This window comes from Chaetura pelagica, unplaced genomic scaffold (assembly GCF_000747805.2).
Source record: "Chaetura pelagica isolate M959 unplaced genomic scaffold, ChaPel_1.0 scaffold264, whole genome shotgun sequence".
Taxonomy (NCBI): domain Eukaryota; kingdom Metazoa; phylum Chordata; class Aves; order Apodiformes; family Apodidae; genus Chaetura; species Chaetura pelagica.
Window position 1 is genome coordinate 1908118 of NW_009953064.1, and position 18979 is coordinate 1927096.

The 18979-nt window shown below is 43.7% G+C and overlaps 1 protein-coding gene across 1 annotated transcript in view; it reads left to right on the plus strand.

The window, feature by feature from the left end:
* The window catches only part of YEATS2 (YEATS domain containing 2), a 43483-nt gene extending 36252 nt beyond the window's left edge, over positions 1 to 7231 (plus strand). Inside the window, exons 25-30 of the mRNA XM_009996737.1 lie at positions 540 to 619; positions 1576 to 1777; positions 3066 to 3292; positions 4440 to 4514; positions 5890 to 5963; positions 6822 to 7231. Coding sequence (XP_009995039.1) covers positions 540 to 619; positions 1576 to 1777; positions 3066 to 3292; positions 4440 to 4514; positions 5890 to 5963; positions 6822 to 6930 — 767 coding nt within the window. The 3' untranslated portion in view covers positions 6931 to 7231. The remainder of the gene's footprint in view (positions 1 to 539; positions 620 to 1575; positions 1778 to 3065; positions 3293 to 4439; positions 4515 to 5889; positions 5964 to 6821) is intronic.
* The last annotated feature ends 11748 nt before the right edge of the window (positions 7232 to 18979 follow it).

Sequence of the window (18979 nt, forward strand, 5' to 3'; positions counted from 1 at the left end):
TTTCTGTGGAAACTAATGCACTTCAAACAAGTGGTCCGGGAGGCTGGGCAGGACCCTTTCAAGCTTAATGAGCACAGTGAGCTAAGCAGGAGTGTGTGCACAGTGGAGCTTTCATTGCATACAGCTCTGGCCTACAGCAGCATTCATGAAACTATTGCTTAGGATTTTTGTTTTTGCCAAGAAACAAACAAGCAAACAAAAAAAGTTTTTCAAAGAAAGATGCCTGGACCAGTCAGACAGACTTACAGGCCCACATCATTACAGTTTTGAGAGGAAGAAGAGGCTTAAGACAGCCGAGAGCCAGAGATATGTGTGATGTAACCAAGAGGGTGCTGATTTTGCATCCAAAAACAACAGTGTCTCCTGAACTTACCTTTCTCTGAGCACAGCATTTCCAAGGGTTAGAGAGTTACAGTCCTTGATCCTGCAAGCCTGAGGCACGTTTCCCCCTTCCCCGCCACTAATTAGCAGCAAAACCATAACTGATCTTAATTCACTTACTGAAGATTTAATACCATTTTTGGCCTTGTGTTTTCTAGGTGAAGACGCAAGCTCTTTTTGTGCCAGTTCAGTGGAGCAGTATTACAGCTGGAATATTGGGAAGAGAAGGGCAGCTGAGGTAATCCTCTCCTTCTGTGTTTCATAAGCAGTCGTTAGGGACACAAGAAGGATTTCTGAGTTACAGAACCTTCCTTATTGTTGCCTGATTTGTTTTCTGCAGCAGTCTGTCGCATTCTAAATAGAAGCATTCCTTGCTGCAAGAAGCACTGATTTGTGTCCAGGTAGTGATCTGCTTTTTTGCTCAGAGACTTTCTCAAGCAGAAAGGACTCTGAAAGTAATTTTTTGGTTCATTCAAATGAAGGTGGTTTTTAAGAGTTATAAAAATCAAAATTTTTCTAGCTTTATCCTCCTCACTCCTCTGTGGCATATTACAGTCATGAAAATTTTTCCCAACATACTTTGTCTCTCTTTTCATGGGATTGTGTCTGCTTTATGTAGGAATTTATTGAGAGATCTGACAGAAGCAATGCTAGGGCTAAATGGACTTTCAGTTCACCAAAGATAAATATTTTAGTTAATCTGAACCTTTTGGTATTGTAGTTGTTATGTTTCCCCATTATTTCTTCATAATTTTTTTCTCTTGCTATGGGGTTTTCCAGGGAAGATGTTGATATTGATTATACCTGCTGTTGCCAACTTAAAAGACGAAAGAGTTTAAACAACATTCTGAGAAACATTTTGGTTTAGGGCATTTCTTGCACTATGCCATCTTATGTGTTACTTGGGAGATGAGACATTTCAAGCCAAGACAAATGTGTCTGGCCCCCTTTAAATGTGTGTTCCTTTTTCTTGAGGTTTTATTTTGATAACAAATCAGGGTTAAAATCACCTGCCTACAGCTCCCTAATGCCAGGATTAGGACCATCTTCTACATTTGTTTTCCTCATCAGGCAGACTTCTGAAAAAGTCATGTTCCATTCCTTTTCCTTGCAGCCTGGATGATTGTTCTGGGCCATAGTCTAGCTTTAAACATTTTAGCCAGTCTGATGAGCTTTCCCTTTGGTCTGTCACAGTGGCAACGAGCAATGACAGTGAGAAAGATCCTACAGGACATCATAGAGAAGCACCCCAGGTTTCACAATATCACAGCCCTGAAAACAAAGCACGTGGTGCAGTGGTGCCGATGCCATGGCTACACTCCTCCTGACCCAGAGACCTTGCGGAACGAGGAGGACTCCATTGAAGATGTGCTGACACAGATAGACAACGAGCCAGGTGAGGGTGGAGGGGGACAGAAATCTCCTTTCTGCCAAAGATGCTGTTTGTTAAATAGCTCAAGACTATGTATGTGCACACACGTGCTGCTTCTTCGGGGGAAGGGGATTCTTGCTTTCTTTTTCTTTAATTCACTCTGGAATAAGCACAGTTGCAGATGATGAGGGCAAGCCTATAAGTGAGACTGTCCCTTGGCTCTCTCAGTCCTGATGTTTTTTGGGGCTTTTGGAGTTTATTGTGCTTGGTGCTCTTGGACGCTCACTGTAGATAAATCTTAGGAGAGAGATTATTCTAGCCCCACAGTGTAATAATTTATAAGTGGGCACACAAACTAAGCATGGCGAGTAATGATATTTCTGCCCTTGGGAAAGCTTAGCCTCTGTTAGGGCTTACCGTGCAAACAGAGTGAATCAGTTCAGGTATGAAAAAAAAACAACAACAAAAAACAACAAAGCCAAACCTGGCAGGAGAAGTGTGGAGCTCAGTGGGGGTTAATTTACCTCCAAATGAATTGCCCTCTCTGAATTGCCCTCATGTTTTGTTACAACAACTGCTCCATTATTCCATTAGGCATAGTGAAAATTAACTTGACAGTTCATTTTACTGTGTATTAAACATATATCTTTAATTTCATCCATTTTTTCATAGTTGAGCTCCCTTGTTTCACCTTCAGATAATCCCTTTCCCGAAGCTGAATGTTCTTCTGTTCTGATCATACAGGGATTTAAAGTATTTCACAGCAGTTTATGGATTTGATTTTGTCTTTGCTAAGTCTGGCCTTGCATTGCAATTGTTGAAGGTGGAAAGGAAGCCTACACCCACCTTTTAAAATGTTTATCTAAATAACTAGGTTTGTGTTTGTCTTTGAAGAAAATACTCTGCCTATTGTGTAGCTTTCCACTAAAGATTGCACTGGCTCACGTCAAGCATGCAGAGAGGAGGTTACCCTTTTGTAATTCCACTGTGAATCTTGTCTTCTGTTTTTTTCTTGAAAAGCATGATAGTACTTGTCACCATGTGAAAAATGAATTAGTGCTGCATGGTGCCTACATAGTAAAAACTCCATTTCTCCAAGCAAGTTGAAGAGCATCAGACTGCTTTGCCAGTTGTCAAAAAGCTTCTCTGAGAATGTTTAGGAGACTCATATTAGCTTCTGTTAATCCTTGTATTTGGTAGGAACTACAAAAATAGCTTCCAATTACCTTAATTTCCTAGGATATTTTGAGTGTGCATGTTTATAAACAGCTTTCCATAACCTATCGTGTTTAATTGACTGCTTCTCTTTCAGAATGCCCTTCATCTTACAGCAGTGGTGAGGAGCTGTGCCGAAAACTAGAGGAACTACAGCAATTTCTGAAACAAGAGCCAGAACATGAAGAGGAAGTAGATGTTCTCAATTTTAGTGAGCCATTAAAAATAAACATTAAGAAGGAACAGGAGGAGAAACAGGAGGAGATTAAGTTCTACATGGCTTCCTTGCCTGCCTCAGAGTTTGTGAGGGACACTGCAGAAAAGGTAACAAGTGAATCATAAAACCTACAAGAACTGCACTTAAGCTTGTTGTGGCCTTACATTTATTTAGTTGCCTTTTTTTCATCTCTATGGGCTTCAGGCTGCTTTATGAAAGCTTTTATTAGCATCCTAGAAAAACTGGACCTTCTGACTCATTACAGTCTAGCTGGCCAGTGCTGGCAGGGATAAGTGAAGCATGTCAGCTGAGTGGTCATTTCAGAGTAGTTGGGTTGCAGGTCTTAGTACCAGAAAAATCATCCTGGAAAGTTAGAAGCAAGGGGAAATGAGGGAAGGGGAGCTCTGGCACTGAATTATTTCCATCCCATCATGTGAAAAATGTGAGCTTGTTGCTTAAACCAGTGCTGTTTAATACCAGCTCCTGATCAGGGGTTGCAGTAAAGCTTAGGAACAGCAAACTTCTCTACTGCTTCGATTTCTTTCCCCTATTCAAATTAGGCTAAAAGAAAGGGTGAAGAGGTTCTTCTGTCCCCGTAGCAGGAAGGAGACTGACTCAGCTTGTAGGAAAGCTACAAGCTGCCATTGTACCAGGAGAGATAGGAGCAGCAGTGGGAGGAGAAAGGAAGGGTCTCCATCTCCACCTTAGATACTGGTAACAAGGGACAAAACTGGTTCTGCAGTGGTATCTAGTCTTGCTACATGGGTGACAAGGGCATGGGCATGGTGAGAGTGAGGCTGGGGGATGCAGCACTCTTTTGATGTGGAACTTTTGTGCCAGAAGTACTGTTTAAATTTCTAAAGTTGCAATAGTTAGGTGCAGGGAAGATGCTCAATAGATGGATTGAGTGTATGTACAGTTTTAAATGGAGCTTCTATTCTCAGTCCAAAGATACCTAATGCAGCCTGTCTCTGGACTTTTTGAAACAAAAATTAAAACCTGCTTTTGATTATTCTCTGTTTTAGAGGCATTTCTGCAGGCTGTTCTAATACTCAAACTTATTTTTCTCCACGTTTTTTAAATGAAGCCTGAGATTTTGCTGCTTGAAAATTCTGCAGTGTCTGCTTGCTTATTTTTTAACTACCCTTTGTAATAGATTTTTTTTCTGTTAGTCTCATTCTTATCTAATCTGTAGTACAATATGGGTTGTGTTATTTGATGTACTAATACTTTTTTCTCTCTCGTATTTTATAGATAGGGATTTCTTTTCAGCCTGCTGAGGTACAAAAGAATGTTTATGCGCCCGTGATTGAAGATATGATTTTAAAGGTAAGAAATTGCTTCACTGCAAAAACTTTTCTGTAACTTTATTAACTCGGTGATGTAGGAAAAATGTGGGATATCCATATTAGTATGCATTTATCAAATCAGGAGATGCAGAGTCTGACACCTATCTTTGTGTATGTATAGAAAGACACATAGCTGAGCTCTGTGTGTTTCCAGCTTTCTAACTGGTTTTTTGGCTTGCACACAGGTTAGTGATCTGTAGATTCTCACCTCCAGTGAGATATGGACTCATTCTGTAACTGAAAGTATCTTACTTTGTCCTACCCTTCAGAACTGGGGGGGAATGGGCCAGAGTTCTGTAAGACTCTTGATTGTTCTATACAAGCTTAGCTATTTTTAGCAGAGTACTGTTCAGTTCTGTTTTGTCTGGGCTGTCTCTGCTGGGATATGGCTGAATTTGTGCAGACAGAAACAGTTCTGTCTTATACAAGAAATAGTTTCTTCATCAAAATTACTTTTGGAAAAACAGATACAGTTCCTTAACCACAGCTTTGAACAGCTTGGAGTTCTTGGGTTCGGACTGAAGGCTGACACAGATTATTGTTAGCAATGCTCTGCTGTACTTTAAGCCTTGGACAATTCCTGAGGTTGTTTATACAGACTGCTGCTTATCAGAAGATCAGTTTTACAACAACTGATTGATTCCAGGTTATACACACACTCATATGCACATTTCTGCTGTATTCTGTTACTTACTGTAGTTGAACTCAGGTAACATATACATCCATTTGTAGACACAGATTGTAACCGTCAGGTTGCTCCATTATGACTGTAGAGTTATGCCAGTTTTTCTGAGTGAACATGACAGAAATCTCTGTTCTAGTCTTGACACAGAAAGGCCAGAGCCTTAATTAGCTTTTGCTTGAACCTTGATTAAACCAAGTGTGTAGGGCATACAGCTGCTGTTTGCTTGCTGTCCAGGCTGGGAGGTTTTTGTAAAAGTATCTTACCACAAACCTGCTGGCCACAGGGAGTGGCTAACAAGCACATACCAGTTCCCAGGAGAATATCTGGAATCTGCCATCTACAAAGCAAGCTCTTGTGTGTGAGAGGCAGGGCCCTAAAATGCTGTCTGAAGCACAGGCTCTGGAACATTAGGTCCACCCTGCTGTGCACATACTGCTCTCCAGGTCCAGGCTGGGCAGTTGCAGTCTGAGCTCTGCACATCTGTAGGTCTCTTTCTTTCTCTGGAATGTACTCCATTCTTATTACTGCTTCAGTAAAGCTCACTTGGGCATCTTGAATGTAGGATTGAAGTGAGCCAAAAAAACAGCTGCTTCACACTGATACTTGAACAAATAGCATCTTCTGTTGCTCTTCTCATAATGCTGTCTCCTAATCTTGTCTTTTGCCACAGGCCACTGAACAGCTCATGAGTGATATCCTGCGGCAAGCACTGGCTGTGGCATACCAGACAGCTCCTCACAACAGGTACAGCAGCTTGTGTCCTCCTAGACCACTTATGCCAGCACTAAGGGCCCAACTGCTTGAGGAATTTGGTCAGATTAGCTCAGACCATGTGAGTGAAGGAATTTATGAACTATATTCTGGGAAGACCTAAGCCTTAGAAGGGAGTTTTTCATCTCTTTAGCTTCATAGTGGCAAAGGAGTGGTAGCACAGACAACATAAAAAACTGAGGCAGGGTTCTCTGGTGTTGCCACACTCAAGGGCAGATGACCTGTTTCTACAAAGCCACTTTGGAAGGACCTTCTCACTCTTGCCCATCTCAGGTTACCATGCAGACAACTTACCATGGTCAGACAGAACTTAACCTAAATAACATCTTCTTTATTTTATTGATATACTCTATTCTGGCTCAGATAATGAGTGATTTTTATGGTACCAACTAGACCACATTTGATTTCTGTTCATGGTTAGCTGCTTGAAATTGAAAAAAAACCAACACCCATATTATGGGAAAATACTTAGTTTAAATATTTACTTGTATGCAATGTATGCATGATTATATAATATATATTAAATATATGTATATATGTTATATATATAGCAATATATACACAGTCTGTGCTGAAGAAGTTCAAGATTTAGCAATTCCTTCAATACTTGATTTTCCTGTCCTAGTGCCCAAGATGTTTTTCCCCTATCATTTTAGAGAGGCTTTTTTGCGCTGTGACATTTTAATGTTTTTCCTGTGTTCCTCTAACACCTACTCTTTTATCCTGTTTTATTTTTTTTTTTTCACCTGTTAGTAAATGTATTGGCTTGCTGCTTTATGGACATGTCTTTTTTTATGTATTATAATAGCATGTCTGATGTATTCCCTACAGGACTCCAAGAGAGATCACAGTGATGAATATTCACAAAGCCATCTGTAATATTCCCTTTCTTGACTTCCTCACAAACAAACATATGAAGATACTAAATGAGGAACAATGAAATAGCAGAGAAGATGCTACAGGAAAGGTGGATTTATGACTGAAGTTGGGTTGACAACTCCAGTATTTCTGTAGGACACTATTATATACATTTAAAACATTGGGCTACTAGATTGTTACCTCCAGTTAAAAATGCACCTTAATGCAACAAAATGATGCTCTGTTCCAAATCAAGTTGTTAAATGTCAGTGTTTACTTGGTAAGTGTATGTTCAGTGGCTGAACAAACATTGTCAGTTTGCATCGAGTTGCTAGCTGTGAGAGACTCCACAGGCCCTCTGAGACAGCAGTATTGATGAGATTGAACCATTTTTTTGAGAAAAGAAATTAGGCTTTTTGATGCAGTCTACATATGAGTTGGTTTCCCCATGCAGTGAGCAGAACAGCTGCTTTGGCACTCTGAATATGAGAAGTCAAAGGCAGCTTTTAAGGGTGGGTCATTTGAGTAGATGGATGGGTTGGTTGGTTAGGTTTGATTTTGGGGGAGCAGAAGGTGTGAGAGCTGCATGAAATTCTGCTAGTCCTGCTCAAGCATGATGTATGTGACTGAGAGTACAGCTGGGGTAGGCTTATCATTAGCTTCTTCAGCTAATTGTCACTTAACCAAATGCCTTGCCTCTCTTGAGGGGGTATCAGGTGTTACCTTTCTTAGACACCTCAGAAAGGGTTGACTGGCACATGCTCAATTAAGATGACTCATGGTCAGAGTTGGTAAGATTTGACTGGCCACTTGTCCTGTATGGGGAGGGAAAAGACCAAGGACAATATTCAGTTTTTGTGGGCTTGAGCTGGCTGAAATGCTTTGCTTGCCCAGCAAGTGCCTCCCCAGGCTGCCAGAAGGTTTGGAGTATTGTGCTGGAGGGCAGGTGACCAGCTGTGTTGTATGAGTCTTAATGTTTTGACAGCATTCAGTGATGATCAGCTTGGATTGGGAAGTGCTGTGGGAGCAGCACCACTTTGGCTTAAGTTCTGCTCAACATGGATTGATCTGAGAGGATCAAAAAATCAGAGATTTGCTGCTTTTGAGGAGCTCCTCTGATGACTTGACTGCTGGGAGAAGTTCTGCTACGAACTGCAGCACTTACATCACAGGTGTAGGAGACATGTCTGCAGCCTGCCTGTTGACACCTCGCTGAAGATGGCTTTGCTGACAACATCCTGACCCTCATCCACCACCCTCTGTCCTGACCCATGAGTCAGTGGTTGCAAGGGTGAATAAGCCATTGGAAATTAGTTGGGACTTCTGTTGGACTGTCGTGCTTTCAGGGTGCTTGTTTTGTGAGGCAGTGCTGTCATGTGAGTGGAATATGGGTCAAAAAGCCAGAACCTCCAGTGTGCTGATCTCAGCTGGGTCTCTGATCTGCTGCATGGCCTTTGATTTAATCACTCTGTGCCTCAGTTTCCCCATCTCTGAGCATGGGGAGCAGGATACCTACCTCACAGGGGTGTGCTGAGGCCTCGCTCTTGTTGGTGCCATGCTTTGACAATACAAAGCCTTTTATAAACATTAAACTACAGTTCTCTTTCCTGGCTGGAGATAGGAACATAAATCTTCAAACATTATCTTTTGGTGCTTTTTTGGACTAGAAGACAGGCAATGGTAACTCCAGTAGTGGGCAGGAGCTGTGGAAGATGGTTCCATTAGAGGGTAGTTTCAGGCTTCCAAGGAGAGTAGCACAGGTTGGGTGCAGTTCTTGAACTGCAGAAGGTACTGTGTACCTCAGATGAGGTGCTGCCTGTCTTCTCCAGGTTAAACAGAATGAAGGTCTGCAGATAAGCCCCTTTCAGTTTATCAGAGCTAACAGGGAGTTAGAGTTCTCTTGAATAAAAGTGGCGGGATCTGGCCCTTGAATCAAGGAAATGGGACCAATGGATGAAATCCAAACAGCATTCAGAGGAGTGCTTAAGTGCCCCTTGGATAGGCTGTTTTAGATGCTGTAGATTCAAAAGATAATCCTGGCTCGCTGAGGTGAGATGAGTGCAGGATTGCCTACACAAATACAGTGCACACTTAACCCTGGTGTGAGTTTTTCAGCTGAGGTCAGTGTGAAGGAGTTGAGCAGTGGTGATTGTGTTTTGAGTTCAGTGTTGAGAGTCAGGAGGAATCCAGGTAGCTGGGGAACTGCAGGCCCCAGGCTGTTTGTAAGCTGTAGTGCTCCTGCAGTCCATACTGCCTTCAGGTACCCCTGTATGCAGCTTTTACAAAAGAGAAGGGCATTTTCAAGGTATCTGTCACTATGGCTATGACAGCCTGCAGGTTGTGTGGGAACAGCCTTTTGGGCAAACTCAGTCATGCTATGATTTTCTGCAATGACACATGCATTTCCAGGCCCCTTCTCTTGTGAGTTTAGTCTCTGGGATTTTTATATGCCCAGAGCAGCTCTTGAGGAAGCTCGTCTTCAGGCATCTGTTTGCAAATTGTGGCTTCCTTGCCCGTGTCCTGCTTTTCTGTGAGGAATGGAGCTTCAGAATGTGTCCTGAACCTGGCCCTGAAGCAGGCAGGTAAATGTCCCTTGCTCTTAGTGGGGTTCTTGCAGTGTAGTTCTATTGCTACATTTCTAAGCAGCCACAGGTTATTCTCCTAGGAGACGCTGTATGAATAATATATAAGGTTTGCTGAAGAAAAATAAAACCTGTTAAAAGAAAAATAACACGTTTGTTTAGCCCTTCAGATGTAGGAAGCGTTCACAACAAGTCCCTTGAATTTTGAGAAGTGGTGGGAGACAGATTGGTTGGCAGGAAGTTCCTGTGGGAATTGCTTGGAGATGAGCTGGAGGTTGTGGAGCTGCTGCGGCTGATCCGGAATTGGACGTTACGGAATATTCCTCTGGCTTTCTAAAGAGCCTCCATACCAGTTGCAGATCTCTTGACAAACGTCGTCCGTGTTCGTAATGCTGAGTGTTGAAAATCCCTCATGTTACCTGTATGATACTGTACAATGGTGTAAGATAACGTGTGTTTACAATAAACCCTTTTGCTACGGGAGCGGCGCTGGGTCTGGCTGGGGCGGCGCGTGCCAGGAGCTGCGGGAGCGGCCGCACCTGGGGCCGGCGAAGGGTCTGCCTGACATTTACATACCGAAGGAGGGGGGATTGAGCTCCTGGGAGACCTGAGAGCGAGCGGAGGAGCCCGCGGGGCTGTGGAGCAGTCTGTTCCTGAGGGAACAGCTGGTGGGAGCAGCTGAGGGGCGTGAAGGACTATCCCACAGGATGGGTCCCGGGGAAGGAGGGGAAGGCTGTGAGGAATCCCTCTCCGGAGGAGGACGGAGCGGCAGACAACAGTGAGTGGCGACCTGGACCATTCCCTGTTTCCAAACCCCCACTCCCTGTCCCCAAGCCCCATCCCCTCTGCCACTGTGAGAGAGGAGGTAGAGAACTCGGGATAAAGTCACTTGGGCCCGGAAAGAAGGGAGGGGTGGGGTGAGGTATTTAGGCTCCATTTTGTTTTCTCTTCACCCCGTTGGCATCTGATAAGTGATAAATTGAATTATTTTTTTTTCCCCCCAAGTTGAGTTGGTTTTGCCTGTGGCTGTAAGTGGTGGGTGAACCTTCATTTGTTCTTGTCTCGACCCCATCACCTTTTAGTTGGATTTTCTCCTCCTCATCCCACAGTGTGGAGAGGGGTGAGTGAGCAGCCACCTTGTGCTTTGCTGTTGGCTGGGCCTAAGCTGTGAGCCATAGGATTGTCTTTCACCTGTGATTCAAAGAAGTTTCTCCAGATCCACATGTTTTTGTGTGGTCTGTATATTCAGAATTTGTTAGTTCCTGATAAAAATTGGTGGTTGTGGAATCGACCTGAAGAAAAAGGTAATTTTTCTGTTTCCTAGCTTTTAAAAAGCTCTTGCTTTTGGAGGCTGAGGAAAGGGGAGCCAGGTGCTCATCAAGCTTAGCTCCCCCAAGTTTTTACTCTCCAGAGCAGCCTGATTGAACAGCAAGTAATTGGTTTGTGTGGAGGATTGAAAAGCTGCCAGACACCCACCCAGCTGCTCTCTCCCTGCCTCATCAGCAGCACAGGGGGAGAAAATAAGATGAAAAAGCTTGTGGGTCAAGATAAAAACAGGGACTTTCACATGCTGTTTACCAACTTAGGCAAAACAGACTCAAGCTGGGAAAAATTAGTCGAATTTACTGCCAATTGGATTATGAGAAACAAAGACAAAACAAATAGGACACCTTTCCCCTCATCCCTTTTTCCTAAGTCTGCTTCAGTCCTTCAATCCAGGCCCTCCCTCTCTTCACAGAGATCCCATGGCCCTGCTGCTACCACCTGCACTTGGGCACCTGAGACAAAAAGGAATGGAAAAAAGTAAGAAAAGCTAATTTCTCAATTTTTCCTGGGCTGTGGGGAGTAATCATAGGTGTCTCTGAACAGACTTAATGCTCCATTGTATTTCAAAATACTGCAAGATATCTTTCTTTTTGTGCTGAATCCCACAAAAGTGCCTCCTAAATGAGAGCACACTGCAATGCCTTTTGTGGTAAACCAAGTTGGTTCTTAGGTTTGTACTTTACTGCAAGGGCCAAGATAGGAAAAACCTGTATGGATAAGCCAGAGGTGATAGGTTTGTATCTGATTGCCCATCCTCCAAGACAGTGCAATGCAAAGGAAAATGTGCAGTTTATGAAAGCAGGCACATCGTTTATGTGCTGCTTGTGAACTTTGCAAGTGCAGCTAATGAGAATTGTCCTGAGTAATGGAGTATTTACTACACCTGAGCGTGTGCAGGTGTTTACAGCTCCCCTGCATAGTGGATGCAGCTGGCACAAATCTCACTTTCAGAATCCCAACAGGGTGAGTGTCAGCAAGATGGAATGAAACTAGGCTAGATATTAAGAAGAATTTCTTTACTGATAGAGCAGTCAGACACTGGAATGGGTGGGGGGTGGGATGGGATTTGGTTATTGGACACTGTGATCTTACTGGTCTTTTCCAACCATGACAATTCTGTGATTCCAGAAATTCAGTGTCACCCTGTAGATATTTATAAAGCTCCAGGTTTAAAGCCTTCCTTTCAAAGGACATTTATTTATGTGTCAAAAATCCCTTGTTTACGGTGTGATTCATAGCTGGAAAGCCTGGGTGGACTTGGATATGAACGCAGCGCAACTGAGAAGACAAATACTAGTCTGAGAGTAGTGTTGGAAGCAGTCCCAGCATCATGACTCCCTGGAGCCTGAAAAACCCGAATAGATTTGCTCTCTTCAGAGGAACTTAGTGTGATACCTTTCAACTTGACTGAGGTGCTTCCCATGCAGAATCAGTTACGTTGCAGATGGCAGCAGCCAGTTGCACTGCCTCATCCCTGGCAGTGGTAAGTACCTGCTTGGTTTTCTTTCCATTCATCCCTCCTGTAGTGGAGCCAGGCAACAGCTCATGAGCTTTTGGCTTTCTCCTGTGAGTCCTCTGAGGCATAGCTAGAAGAGCTGGCATCACACTGTATGGGGAAGCTGCTTGTAGCTTCAGCACCTTTACTCACGAAAATGTTATTCGGAACAACTGCGAAGCCATTATCTATTAAAATTCCAAGCTAGCACCATTTCCCCATGATCTGTGTGAGATGGCAGAGTGAAACGCAAGTTGTTTGTCCCTTTCTGTTACCAGGGCACACTGTGGACACCCCTGAAAGGGGATGTTGAGTGCATGGCATCTGCCTTAGGGTAGATCTAGCCTCTGTGTCCCCATCAGTGAATGCTGTGTGTTGGTATCATCAGTTCATCCCGTTTTCCCCATCATGTTGATCAACTGCTTGCTGAGTAGTTTCCTTTTCCTTTGAAAACATCTGGGAAGAATCCCATAAGTGGTTATGAATTCTGCAGGGCAGCAGCTTTCTGTTTGCACTTTGGAATCAGCAGTCAGGCCACAATGTGAATGTGCCCTGGAAGGTATTAGTGCTGAGGGTCTGTGCCTGCAGATAAGCTTGGAAGTCAGGCATTGCCTGCTGATGGCTGGGAATGCAGCCAGGTACTCTCATCACCCTGTGCTGGGTGGGTGTCCTGTGTGCCCTGCTGTCCTGCACATGCAGCTGCCTGAGAGGAGGATGCAGCCACAAATTGGTCCTGTGAGGTCGAATACCCCAGGACTATGTTTTACAAAAAAATATTAAAAAAACTGGTAAAGACCCAATAGCCAAAATACATTTTAATTTATTAAATTATATCCAGTCTATTTGATAAAATACAAGTTTATGTTACCAGTTTGTTTAGAACTGGGTTTGTTGGGTTTTTTTAAAAGAAATACAGTGAATTAAGAAGAGAGTGAATAGACAATTTATCTTTTTTTTTCCTGTTAATAAAGTCCAGGATTTAAATGAACTTAAATTGTTTGAACAAAACTGTTAAAAACATTATAAAGAGATTAAACAAGCAGATTGAATTCTTAGAAACATCTAACATGCAAAACCTTTAGTACAGTTTGAATGTTTCAAATGAATTTCCTAAAAATTTAATCTTCTGAAAAGTTATGTGGGCAAGCACTGGTTTTACTGCACATTCCTCTGGGTCCAAGGATGAGTGTGGGAAGTGCCATCCCTTGTCCCAACCAAAAGCAGGTTACTGCAGATGTTACTTGATGGTACCTGTTCTTGTGGTTCTGTTCAGTCCTGCTACTGTAATGAGCAGAGATGGCACCATTAAATTCTCACATAATGCAGTGAGAAGATGCTGTCTGCATGTATTCCAAATACAATCCACATGCCAATAGCTGAAAAATTCTTATGAGAGTAATCAGCAATGCATACATGTTTGCAGAGTCCCCAGAGTTCATTAAATTTCCCTTCAGCCAGCAGGAAACTTAAGAAAAATACCCTCCTGTGTTAAAGTCCATTTCATTACAGAATAATTAATATCTTATCCCTCTTCAAGTCTGAGGTCAGTTTCCTTTCTTCCCTAGCCAACACATTTATGTGTTTCAGACATACTTTTTCCCAAAAATAATAAAAAACCATGAAATAAGCAGCAGACTAATTATATTGCATAAGTTGTTGAGATAGAAATGGTAAACCCACTACAGTCTTGAGAACAAAGGCTAAAAAATGGTTTCTTAAAACACATGTACCTCAGCAAAAGTTATATGCACATCAATATATAAAAAAATCAGCTTTAGAATAATGATACTTTAAATGGCCTATCTTAAAAATGAAGGATGCCTTACATTCTATGAAACATTTTCCTTTAAGAAGAATTTCTAAGTAACATTCACTTCTGGTTGTTCCTAGCATTAGCATTACTGATATACAGGCAATAATTTAGGAATTTCAAGGCAATGTTTTCCACCTTGCATATGCAAAGAGTTAATATTTATTAAAAGTATGAGCATGTCCTTTTCATTAAAGGATCACAAATTGCATTAGATAAAATCCATATACAATATTTACAGTCACCCTAACAGCTATACAAATTACATAAATACACTAGATCCTCTGGAATCTGGTAGGTGCCTAGCTGACTGTCCACACACTCCTTTTCAAGGCAGGCTGGTGTGTTGCTTTTAGGGCTGTCAAAGTTGAGTCCCCTCTTGCTTCTGTCATGCCCATTTTGGAAATAACCAGCCTTAAAGCCCTAAGATGCATGTGCTAGTTTTATCTTAGAGGTCAATGATGCTGATTTCCTCCAGCTTCTGAAACAACCCTGGTAGTTCTGACCAGCCCCTTTAATGCTATGATTTCTGGTGGTGCCATTTGAGACCCTATTTCCAAACCCCTCACGAAGCTCACAAGTCAGCCAGATATTTCCTGTCTTTCACTGGCTTACTTAGAGGGTGCTGCTAAGTAAAACCCCTTTTGGTTTTAATTATCCATCTTGCTTGTGATTGTTTTCCCTCCCACCTTGTGTAGTTAAGTGTAGGGATGTTGCCTGCACTACTGCCTTTGCTGCCCAAAGTCTATCTCCTAATGTGATGCCAGCTGGCATAGCAATGAACCTGTTCCTGTGAAAAACTAGGTCGCTCCTCACAGCGTGTTTTGCCAGCTCTGAGTCGAGGGCTTTGCAGTTTGTTGTGTTATCAGAAAGTGTGTGTGCACATCATGAATCACTGGAGCTGCTTTTGATAATATTGGTTCTTTGATCTTAACACGCCTCATGAAAATTGCATAGTGATACATCTGAACAGAATTGCCACCTTTAGGTTGCCTGGGTGTGAGGAGGGTCCAGCTTCACACATTGAGGATCCGTGATGGCGCCTGGAAAACAGCAGAAGGGTTGGGGGAGAACCTGGTCTTCACCTCTGGGATCTAGTGGGGTGAGGGGGGAGAGAAATGTTAGTGTGACACAGGATGCAAATGCCTGGAGAGTTTGAGGGGTCTGGAGCATTGTGCTCATCTATCTGCTCTCCCCTGCAAGGTACCACTCCCCCACCAGCCTTGGCCCATCAGGATGGTGTATAGGATGATTCAAGGGCAGGTGTGATGCTGTGCCACTGAGGAGGGGCTTTACTGTAACTCAGACCTTGGCCCCCTAGGAGTGTGGTGGGTATAACCAGTACTGGGCAGAAGCCAGCCTCTGAATAAAGAGCTGCCCACCTCACTAGTCCCCACTGGCACGTACTCTGCAAAATTCACAACAAATTCACCAATGGTGCTGGATTTAAGGGAGAGGAATTACAGTGGGGTGTTTGTCCTTAATCTTTTGGAGAATGCCACCCAGGCTCTGTGAGAATGCTGCACTGAAATGCTTTATGGGGCCACAAGCTACATGTGCTCTGATCAGAGGCAGAGGCCTGGATTCCTCAAAGGACAAAAATTGATTACTGGCTATGTCAGGCTGTGAAATTGGAAGGACTTTGATAAAGATGTAAACTCCTCAGGCCTGGTAGGAAAGTTAGAGATAACAGAGATTCCTCTCTGATGTCTGTGGAGTCAGAATTTCACCCAATATGTAGCTGTTGTGGTTGTACTGAAGGATGAAGGTGCTTGGACCTAGGTGCTTGTGTCTCCTCTAATGCTTAAAACCCAAAGGACTGGAATCAGGACTGGCCTTAGCTCTGCATCCAGCCCAGGACACCATCCAAACAGAAGAGCAAGACCACAGGCAAAGACTGTATGGAAAAAGCTATCGATCTGTTAGTTGTTGTTGCTTTGTTCTGATTTTTCTGTTCCTCTGGGGATGCATCTGACATGCTAAGGAGCAAGAGGAGTGCCACAAGCAGCCTGTGCAAAGCTCAGTAGCTGGGGAGAGGCAGCATGGTGAATCCTACATGCAGGCTGTCAGGACACATCATAAACCTGACTCCCACATGTCCAACAAAGCTGTGGGCCTCAGGCAAGAGGAAAAGTCCAAATGTCCAAGTGTAAACCAGGGAGAATCTGACATCTGTTTGACCTGGTGGCTCTTCAGCACCATCTTAATTACAAATTACTCCTTTCCAATGCTGTCTGTGAGAGAGGCCATGGTGGTACACTGGAGCTCCAGGAAATGGCCTGAAACTGTGCCAGGGGAGCTTTAGACTAGATATTAGGAATAATTTGTTTACTGAAAGAGTGATCAGACACTGGAATGGACTGCCCAGGGGGGTGATGGAGTCCCCATCTCTGGAGGCATTCAAGAAATGTGTAGATGTGGCACTTCAGGGCCTGATGGGTTTTTTGTGGAGAGTGTGTGTGGGGGGGCGCTTTGTTTTGGTTTGTTTTTTTTCCCCTGAATGAACAGTTGGGTTCTGTGACCTTAGAGTTCTTCTCCAAACATGTCGATTCTGTGATTCTGTGCAGTGTCCTTAATGGCATGTGTTTGTGTCTGGGATTCCAGTCTCCTCTTTCCTTTCCTTGAGAACTGTGGCAGAGACTCTGAGGGGTCCAGCTAGAATCCTCTCCTTTGCATCCTGTCTGCCAAATAGGAAGACACTGTATTTTGCCCCTCCACAGTCAAAATACATGGTTTAAGGGTTAAATACCCTCTAGCTTCATTGCTGCATCTCAGTAAGCAGCCCAGACTATTCAGAGCTTGGAGGAAATTTTCATGAGGTTTGCAAATTCTGTTCTGCCTAAGGTCACTGTCCCACTTTTGGTGGTGCTGGATATACCCATTGTGTGCCAGCGATCCTCTGCGGAGCAGGCACTTGGCTGTCTGCTGATCAAACGCTTCTTCCTCCTCTCATCCAAGGCAAAGATTTACTTTTTACACGTGGCCCTAGAGTAGCTGCTATTGCCTCTAACAGCATGGCATCCTGTGGCCAGGGAATTCAGCCCTGGCCCTGCTGCTACTTTCCCAGTCACTTGGTGCAGCATGTGGTTGGCTTTTGCCCTTGGTTGTGAAGTGCTTTTCTCTTTGGTGGCCTAATGCAAAAAGCAGCTACACCACAGCTTTGCTGGCGTGCACTTTCCTTCCTTCTGGGGACAAGGTGTGTATGGGACCCTGCCAGGGAAAATGCTGAGTTCAGAGAGAATGTTTCCATGTGGGATTTTCAGTAACAATTAGATGTATTTCACCAACAAGAAAATGGTCTTACACTGGTAGAGGGGGCTGGAGAAACTTGCAGGAAAATCCCCAGGAAGTCTCAGAGGTCCAAGAGCTGTGCAGCTCACCTGCTTACCACAGCTGTATCTTCCTTGGTGTTGGTAATGGGGGCTGCTTCTGCCCTTGCCAGCAAGGAGGGGTTTTGTCCTGTTTGGGTGGGTGCTGTTCCATAGGCAGCAGTTTGAAAATGCTCCCATGCAAACACCTGTGGCTGACATTAGCACCAGAGGCTGAATCTCCTGCTACACCCCTCAGGCTGGTGTATGCTGACCACTCTGATTGTGTGCAGAGGGTGTTAAATGTATTGTACACAGAGAGAGAGAATGACACACACCTTGTACATAAGGTGTCCAACTGAGGGAATCACAAATCATTAACTGCTGACTGCCATGCAGTTTAAAATCTTGGTCTCAGGTTGCGTTATGATAAGCTATGGTATGGCATTCTCCAGCATGTCTCTCTGAAAGCAAGGGATGACCACATTACCTAATGGGCAGTGGTGAAAGGGGGTCAGTGAGGACATGGCACCACACCCTCAACAAGCGAGAGTTCCTGATGTGGACTTTGGGCTTTACACACATTGACTTTTGGATTTTAAGAAGTCTAAATTACCTTAAAATCTGCCTTGTAGCTTGTCTCTTGAACAAAATGGTCTTCTGGGATTATGAAGCCTTGCTTTGTCTTTATAGGTTTGGATGGTTTTGCTCCAGTCCATGGGCGATACTCCTGCCTGAAATGAGATTGCCAAGATAGAAGAACCCATAAAACACAACGAACTCACTGGCTACTTCTACTCAGAATGGTTACAAAGCCAGAAGGTAAGGCTGGTTACAATTAGTTCATAAGAAAGAATTTGTCTAAGGCATACTGAGAATAAAAGAAGAACTGAGCGTAGAAGCCTGCCTCTCTCTGAAAGCCCAGGCTTTCTGCAAGGAGCTAAATGGCTGTTCTCACTTAACTCTTCTTTTATTCCTGGCAAAATGTGCTCTCTCCTGGAGGTGCTTGGTTGCTTCTTCCTGGTTAAGAAGATGGTGACCTCTTGTTTGATAGCTCATTCACCACTTGCAACGTAAAACATTGTCTACCTCATTGGTCACTTACAATGTAAAACACTTAGATTTGGGTCTGCACTGCAGAGCCCTTAGGCATGAGGAGGGAGGCTGCTGATGTTTGCCCCTGTGTGCTGGCCTGTGTCTCTGTGGCCACTCAGTCCAAAGTGCTTATGAAGGGAGATACCATCTCAGGTGGCAGATGCTTCTGCTGAGCGATTTGAGGTTGTTCAGCCTGAAGAAAAGACTCCAGGGGGAACTTACAGCAACCTTCTAGTACCTGAAAGGAGCCCATAAGAAGGCTGGGGAAGTGCTCTTCACTAGGGCATGTAATGATAAGACAAGGGCTAATGGTTTCAAGCTAGAAAAGGGTAGATTTAGGTTGGATATTAGGAAAAAGTTCTTTAATATGAAGGTGGTGGATCACTGGGGCAGGTTGCCTAGGGAAGTGGTGGGGGTCCCATCCCTGGAGACATTCAAGGTCAGGCTTGATGGAGCTCTGAGCAACCTGTTTTAGATGTCCCTGCTTATTGTAGGGGGGTTGGACTAGATGACCT